The 7,957-nt window shown below is 43.5% G+C and overlaps 1 protein-coding gene across 2 annotated transcripts; it reads left to right on the forward strand.

Moving 5' to 3' along the window:
- The first annotated feature begins 2 nt into the window (after positions 1-2).
- On the forward strand, positions 3-6,911 carry LOC119391779 (vesicle transport through interaction with t-SNAREs homolog 1A). 2 transcript variants are annotated; one of them, XM_037659434.2, is made up of 7 exons: positions 3-156; positions 242-300; positions 364-474; positions 576-662; positions 757-841; positions 914-984; positions 6,295-6,911. In XM_037659434.2, exons 1-7 carry the CDS (start codon positions 63-65, stop codon positions 6,451-6,453), a joined length of 666 nt encoding a protein of 221 aa, XP_037515362.1. In that variant the 5' UTR covers positions 3-62; the 3' UTR covers positions 6,454-6,911. The 2 variants fall into 2 exon arrangements, with proteins under 2 accessions (XP_037515362.1, XP_037515366.1); XM_037659438.2 differs by having other exon boundaries at positions 579-662.
- Positions 6,912-7,957: the final 1,046 nt, after the last annotated feature.

Genomic DNA, 7,957 nt, shown 5'->3' on the forward strand with positions numbered 1-7,957 from the left:
GCTGCGTCAGGTTGTCAGCTGTCGTCATTAGTGACGTCAAATCGTCCATTGGCATTCTCAAAATGGCGACGCTTATGGAAACATTTGAGCAGCAGTATGCAGCGTTGACGGCTGATATTACGTCGAAATCAAGCCGTATACCAAATTTGGCTCAAGGTAGGTACTGCTAGGTCCCCCAGCAAGTTCGCTGCTGGCGCCAATCGTGTATACTCAGTAAGTCTAACCGCGACATGTATTGCAGATGAGAAGGCTGCTATGGTCACCGAAGTTGAGAGACATCTGGAAGAGGCTAATGAGCTTGTAAGTTCTCGTAGATGATGTCGTTTGTGTCAGAACCTTGACACTTGTTTTTGTTGGTGGCAGCTTGAGCAAATGGAGCTCGAAGTCCGTACGTTGTCTGTCGCGGCCCGACCGAAGTACCAAAACAGGGTCAAGAGTTATCAGGCGGAGCTCGCACGATTGCGGAAAGAATTTGTAAGTGGTCAATATGTCTTTTAGTGCTATAAATTGTAAGGACAGCCGCGTTTATTTTTTCGTGCAGTCGCTGATTATGTTTTGTCCTGATTTATTTTCAGCAGAGGGCGAGGATAGCTTTTTGCGACGAGCTGAAGTCGCGAGAGGAGCTTTTGTCAAATGACGACAACTGCGTTGGTGACGATCAGGTGATATTTCTTTTTTATGTATATATTTTTATTTGTGTGCTCTGTTTGGAGGCTGTTGATGCCAACGCAATTCCTGTTTTTGTGCAAACTTTAGCGACAGCGGCTTCTGGATAACACGGAAAGGATGGAAAGATCAACGAAGCTCCTGAAAGGGGGCTACAAGCTGGCGCTCGAAACAGGTACGAGGGAGCCAGCTCTATTCAATTACAACAGAACTTGATGTGCTTTCTTTTCCTTTTTTTTTTTTGCAGAGAAAGTCGGGGCTGCTATATTGTCCGATCTGAGCGCGCAGCGAGAGACGATAACCAGAGCACGGGAAAAGGTATGCTCCTTACTGTTACATTGTGTTGAGCAGTGACGTCATGTGAACCCACAACGAAGCAAAAAAAAAACCGCACACTCCTAGCATTCTATCGTTTTGAATGTGTCTCCAGAGCATGTTTGTTTCGTGCTGACACACGTTACCTAGGTGGTTATTTGGCCAAGTACCAATTTGGCCAAATAACCACCTTGCTAAAGCTCTGAGCTTCTTATCTGTCGCTTCTGCACGCGTGCTTCTCATAGCTTTTATTTGTGCTCAGTCACGTTGGTTTTCTTTAACAATGCATAGCCAACTCTGTCATGTTGTACAACTGCCTTTCTTTAGTTCAAGCTTTTGTTTTGATTTTATGGTACCTAAAAATACTCCCCATATCTTTTTGTGAAGAAAAAAAAGCGTTAGATAGAATTTTTTTAGTGCATGATATCAGAGCTCGCCCACAAACTAGCGAACCAGAGTACAACCATCACTGGCAGTGCCAAAAGTGCTGAAAAGTGCTGAAATTGCTCATCATAGTACAACTTGGCAATCACAAGTGATTTCATGGTGCTTTCCAACATCTGCCAAGACTGAGCCAGTTGTAGGAGACAGATTTAAATGCTGATCCTAGCATTGAACTGCTAGCCATTGATCAGTGAAAGTATTATAACTTTTATCAGTGCCACAACAGTGGTAGGGCTTTTGGGTGGCAGCAGAGAGGTCTGAGAGGTGCATCTTACCGCAGCCAAAGAGCAGACAAGCACTATCACTGATAAGTGAGGAGAGTCTGCTACTGTAATTGTTGCCAGCCACTGTAAATGGTGCCACTGTGTGCAGCAGTGTGAGAGAACATGTTTACTGGTAATTATAACACTTTCAATAATAATAACAATAATTTGTGGGGTTTGCATGCCAAGACCACAACATTATTGTGAGGCACGCCGTAGTGGAGGGCACCAGATAATTCCGACCATTTGGGGTTCTTTAACGTGCACAGAGATCGCACAGCACACGGTCCTCTAGCATTTCACCTCCATCGAAATGCCATGGTCGGGATCAAGTCTGCAACTTTCGTGTCAGCACCCGAGCACTGTAACTGCTATACTACCGCGGCAAATGTAATGTTTTATAGCCATGTAATACGCATAGAATGAAGTATAGGAAAAAAAAAGAGCCTGAGCATTTTTTTGTTGCCACATACTCTGCATGAATGAAGCAAAAATGCCACTATAATATTAAGAGTGCAATTTCATGTACTAATTATGGTGACATTGAATAATAGCCAACAACTTGCAGTATCTTTAATGCCTCCATTCAGGGGCGTAGCCAGAAATATTTTTTTCGGGGGGGGGGGGGTGGTTGAGCTCCCCATTGGGTACGCCCATAGAGTTTCTTACAATAATACCTAGAGGGGAATCTGGCGCTAGTGTCTACGCGGGCTCCTTGAGACGCGCTTCAACCACCATGGGAATGATGGGAAGTACAGGCTTCGGATTTGCTTCGGATGGATTAGGTTCTTGAGATTCGCGACGCTTGTTTGCCGAGTGTAAAACAAAGTGATATGAAGTTAATTCCAATTAAAACTTGCTTAATCCTTTTGTATGTAAAACTTATTGCAAAAAGTTTGCTTGACCGTGAGATGGAACTGAAACCTGAACAAATTCAACCACCAGGGTATGCATTACTCTGCAACTGTGTTCCAGATTTGGCATCACCAAATAATGAATTATTTTTGTACAACACTTGAAAAGAAACACGCTTGTTTTTCCCTCGAAAGTACGCATTATCTATTTATGGAAATAACAGTACTGTATTGAGTGAGAAACACTTAACGTATCGTGTGCTGCGATGCCAGGTGCGTCTGTTCAAGCTGTCTGCCTCCAACGCATCTTTCGTTTTGTTGTGAAGTCGAGTCAGAGGAGCGCAACGCTGCGTCTACATAGCTTCGCCGTCGTTTTGCAGCTGATTTGAACGAGTTTTGGTAAGACGCGCTTATCAAACAAACGTGAACTCGATGCAGTTTGCTGCACTGACATGGGACGCTACATCTGTGCGCAGCGGTGAGTGCATGACGCTTTGCTAACACTGTCAAATACAACCTGTAAAGCTGCAGCGTCGCAGCAAACCAAGAGGTCTAGCGGTATTCAGCCTCTTTGAACAACAAAGGCGCTGCTTGAATGCTTTGAAACGCACCCCACTACCCACGCCTCACGAAGAACGAAACTGAAACTGTAGAAAAAGATCCGTACACAGTTCGCTAGCTAACGCTATCCAATCCGAAGCCTGTACTTCCCATCATTCCCATGGTGGTTGAACGATCGCAGCGCCAGTTTCCTCTCTAGGGTATGGTATGAAACTCTATGGGTACGCCCCTGCCTCCATTGCACAGTACCAAGCCTTCTCGCATAATGGCACTACATACCGTTCCTTCAAACCTTCTGCAGTTGTTTAAAATTTCTATCTTTATTTAAAGGAGTACTGACACAAAATTTTGAAGGTGAGATAGATTTGTGTGAATACAGACACATCATCTACATAATATTAACGTGCATGCTGCGCAACTGAGCGCAAGACGGAGCACCCTGCGACATCGAGATCAACTTGGTTTTAATGCAAACAACCAACAACCACCTACATCAGAAGCTTGTACTGGCTGCTATGCTCCTTGTGTGTGCTCTATGGTGCTGCTGCCGCATTTGTCAACACGACGCTCGCGTGTGTGTTGCCATGTGCGACGCGCATCAATGTTTGTGTGCTCACATGGCCAGCTGTGTTTGCAGAAATACCACCCACTTCTGCCTCTCTTAACACTTTTGGAAATCGAAACTGTGACCAGGAGATAAAAACATCTCAAAATAATTAACTGTTGCATGGTTGAGCAAATGAGGTTTCCAGCCATCATAAGTGAGCCATGAGCAACTGATTGCAACCGAAAGAAAAAATAAAAATTTTGTGTCAGTACGCCTATAAAGTACAAATGGTGTGATTAAATCTGTTTCGGTAATTCGTGGTCTTTTTATTTATGCCAACATCTCGTGACACATTCTCAGCGGTTGTCAATCTCTTTAAAGGGACACTAAAGGCAAATAACAATTTATGTCAGAGTGAAAGCTCAATGTATGACAACTAAAAACTGCAATATTATCAACAGCAGTGCCCTACTTACCGAGATATTAAGCTAAATGTATCACATGATTAGCGCCACGAGTGGGACATTTCGAAGTGATCCCGATGATGTATGAGAGTCTGCCTACAATAAATCACTAGTAATCAAACTAGCAGCAATAAAAAAAGAACCTTCCGTGCATCAAAAGACGTAATAAAATGCTGTTTGTTCGTTTCTGTTTGATTCACGGAAAAAAGAACCTCTTTTGCGTTGCCATGGGGAACGGCACGCCTGTTTCAAAGGTTCCGGTTTCGCCGAACTGCGCTTCACCCGGCGCCCTGCTTCACTCACGCGGTCACGTCTCAGTGGTAGTTTCGGGATCGCGTACTGCAACGTGTGTCTTGCGCGCTTGTTAAAGTCGCTCTGACAGAAAGTTGGACAAAATGCTGCATGCATGTGATATTGCCGGATGCCCGAATGGTGCACAACGCCTGTGCTGCAGCAAGGAAACCAGTGTGTCTTTTCACTGGGTGCCACGGAATGAACCCTTACGCTCGAAGTGGCTTAGTGTCATGCTATTGCGCCACTGTGCTAAACAGCCAAAAACTCTGCGTGTGTGCTCGCTGCACTTTCGTACTGAGGATTACGAGACCAACCGCAACTTGGTCAAGGCTTTCATTGTGCCCATCCGAGCAAGTCTTTGCCCCAGCGCTGTTCCATCGGTATTTCACGAGTCCGAGAGTCAGCTCGTTGTCAAGTTCTCCGTACACATCCATAGCGGCGATTGCGGCAAGCTTCGATGACTTCGATGGCCGTTGTTGCTGCTGTGGGTCCTGCTACTTTCGCTCTGCTGCTACTAGTGTCGGCGGCCGCGCAGTAAAGGCGGCCAATGTTGGGTACAGCAGCAGTGACATATGAAAGTCTGATTTCAGGCGGGTGATTTGAAGTGCGCTAACGCGATGCGGACCACTAAAACGTGATTTTATTTCAAAATAAGCACTTCCTTGGCATAAAAGTAGCACTACGAGGTTTCTGGACCGCTATTTCATCAATCAACGTCGACTTAATATTTGCCTTTAGTGTCCCTTTAAGGGAGTAGGATAAATTGTGCAAAAACCCGATTTCTTTATTTCATTGCTGAAAAATAATGCACACTGTAAAGAGCAAAACCATGCAGTGGTGAGTGCGTAGGAGCGCTCAAAGCTATTTAAAAATGGCACCAAAAACTGTGCCTCCTGACGGACATAGGGCTTGTTTACATGTTGTTTTCCGTATAATTTCGGTGTCTTATGTATTTTTTTTTATAATAAATACAGCTAGATATTCATATTCTGCCATTTTCACAAGTTCTGACTGAAAATTTTCCCACTGGGGGTGCTTTTGTAGTGTAGTCATTGGTTTTTGTTGTGAGCACTTTCCGCTTGTGTTTTTAAACTTAAAATGGCGTTTTTCTCAACATCACTTTTTCGAAGAATATTGAATTTCGATGTACCTTTTCTTCAAAACTATCTGATGGATCACTCTGAAACTTTCCTAAAACTTCTAAAAAATATTTGAGTTATATTTTCGAAAAAAAAAAAAGATTAATTGGAAAGTGTCTCTTACAGTATGTGATCAGTGAGGCTAATATTTTTTTTTTCTGGTGAAGTAAATGTAGGAACCCGTTATTTTTGGTAGGGACTAAAGCTAATATGATTTCATTGATTTGGCATTAGAGTGCAAAATTTCACGGTCCCACTATTTTTGGATTCCTAGAAAAGATAACATTCAATACTACACCCCAGCCTAAAATTTGGTTCGCAAATAAAAAAAAAGGTTCCAGGAAAAAAATTAGACCATGTGAAGGTAAAAGGCATTCTTAATCGGCACACAAAGTTTTACAATAAAATATGGAAGAGTTTTTGAGGTGTAAAGCAAAAAGCAAGATGACCCATTTAGCCTACCATACCCACTTAAAGTGCATAAAAGAACACTGGCCAAGAAATTCAGAGCATATTGATCTCGCAAGATGCGAGGATTCACAGAGGCCACTGTGTAATTGAGGTCTTGCCAGCAAGCGAATGGGCAGTTAAATAAGAAGTTTCGAACAAGCCTTTCATTTAAGGCTCTGAATCTTCCATAGAGTTCACATTAGCATAAAATCAGCTGTACTTCCTGGCAAATATGCATGTTCGGGGTGCTATGTTAGATAAGCAATTTCTTTTATTTGCTCTGCTCTTCTGGTGCAGGTTAAGGAGACTGACTACGACATCGGGAAGAGTTCCCACGTGCTGAGTGGGATGATGCGTCGAGCGATGCAAAACAGGGCCATCCTCTATCTGGTCGCAGCGCTAGTACTAGTCACTGTAGTTTTTGGCATTTATTACACCGTTAGGAAACACATGTGACTGTCCAATAGCTCATCCGGTTTCCTCAGTGTGGCGCCAGTGCGCATTTTTACCAGACAAGGTCCAAGTGTGAGCTAATCGTAAGCTTGTGCCACGTGTAATGTGGTACCATTGTTATCCAAGATTGCCCTGTCTCTTCTGCTGCTTTAGAAAGAGAAGCCTTTTATTTTTCATTGAGAGAGGCTGAACTTTTTTAATCACTGCAGGTCAGTCATAACAGTGCACTGGGGACAGATCATCATGTGTAGCCATAACAACTTGTTTCGGGTGCCTGCTGTGCAGGCCTTTTATTGTCCACTCCATTTGTGACTTCTCGAATGTTGCTGGCTCTGTTGCGGAGAAGATTCAATGTCAGCTAAGTAGGTGTTGTCTTGCAGCACATGTGTTTTCATTTTTGCCCATAAAGTGTTGTGCAGTGCTTTTGATTCCTTGTATATACATTGTAATTTATTAAAAGCGCAAGCTGTGTTCACCCCTTTGACTGACGAGTCGTAGCAGTTGTTCAGTGGAGCCATTTACTCTCCATAGAGCAACGTTGGTCACTTTAGGTAGGTTTTACTAGCCAATTAAGGGCAGCTTTTATTACTTTTAATTTGGTGAAAGTGCACATCTTGATTCAGTGCAAAACCGTCTAGTCTGTCACCATTTCCTTTGGCGCGAAGGTTTCCTGTGCTCTCGACTGGGACTTGCCATCCTGCATCATGTCAACATAATTAGTGTGTTCTCAACCAGGTTCAATAAAAACTGTGCCAAATTGCTTAGTGCATCTTCCCACTAACCTGTGAACACGTAGATTAATGTAAGAAACTTCAATCCCTCCAAATTAACCCATATATGCCCAGTGTCCTCCATATAGGATGCTTCTTTGATCCACTCTAACATCGCTATTTCTTTAGCTGATGACTAGCGCCACCTACAGCACATCGAGCAGGCCTCGTTCTCAACGTGTGCAAGCCTAGATGTTGCTTGCTTTTCATGCTGCCACGCGCCGACCGCTTTCTCCGGGCAGACCCATGCTTTGTGTGAAAGACGTCATGGAGAGGAAAAAGTGCAATGTCGGTGTGCACGTGAAATGTTTCAAGGCTTACCACACCCTCACATAGCACCCCTAATGCCCAGTGTCCTATATGTATAGGACAGCTTGAAAAACAGTGTTGCGTTTACCTGGCAGTAAATAAAGAACTTGTGCTTTCTTTTGAGGGTAGAAGTACACTTTCTATGGAAAAAAATATTTGTTTTGTCGTTTTTTCTGAGTTTGGGCATATATGGGTTAACTTAGGGTAGACATTTTTTTTTCTTTTTTCTAGCCTGTCTTTAAGTAAATGCCTAGCTCTACGATGCCACGCTACCACAAAGGGGCCCTGAGACACACTTTGAAAATCTTTGATTGGTAGATGAGGCTCCTGTAAATATGTGAGCCACATCATTACTGCACCTGATGCAGCAACCATGTATGCAATCTCTTACAGATAGTGGGGCCAACCTGGTATGTGCTGATTTCTAA

Source organism: Rhipicephalus sanguineus, chromosome 1, assembly GCF_013339695.2.
Source record: "Rhipicephalus sanguineus isolate Rsan-2018 chromosome 1, BIME_Rsan_1.4, whole genome shotgun sequence".
NCBI classification, from domain to species: Eukaryota; Metazoa; Arthropoda; class Arachnida; order Ixodida; family Ixodidae; genus Rhipicephalus; species Rhipicephalus sanguineus.

Coding starts and splice junctions, on each gene's coding strand:
- LOC119391779 (XM_037659434.2), top strand. CDS start 63: ATGGCGACGCTTATGGAAACATTTGAGCAGCAGTATGCAGCGTTGACG. Junction 301..363: donor TGGAAGAGGCTAATGAGCTT/GTAAGTTCTCGT, acceptor TGTTGGTGGCAG/CTTGAGCAAATGGAGCTCGA. Junction 475..575: donor CACGATTGCGGAAAGAATTT/GTAAGTGGTCAA, acceptor ATTTATTTTCAG/CAGAGGGCGAGGATAGCTTT.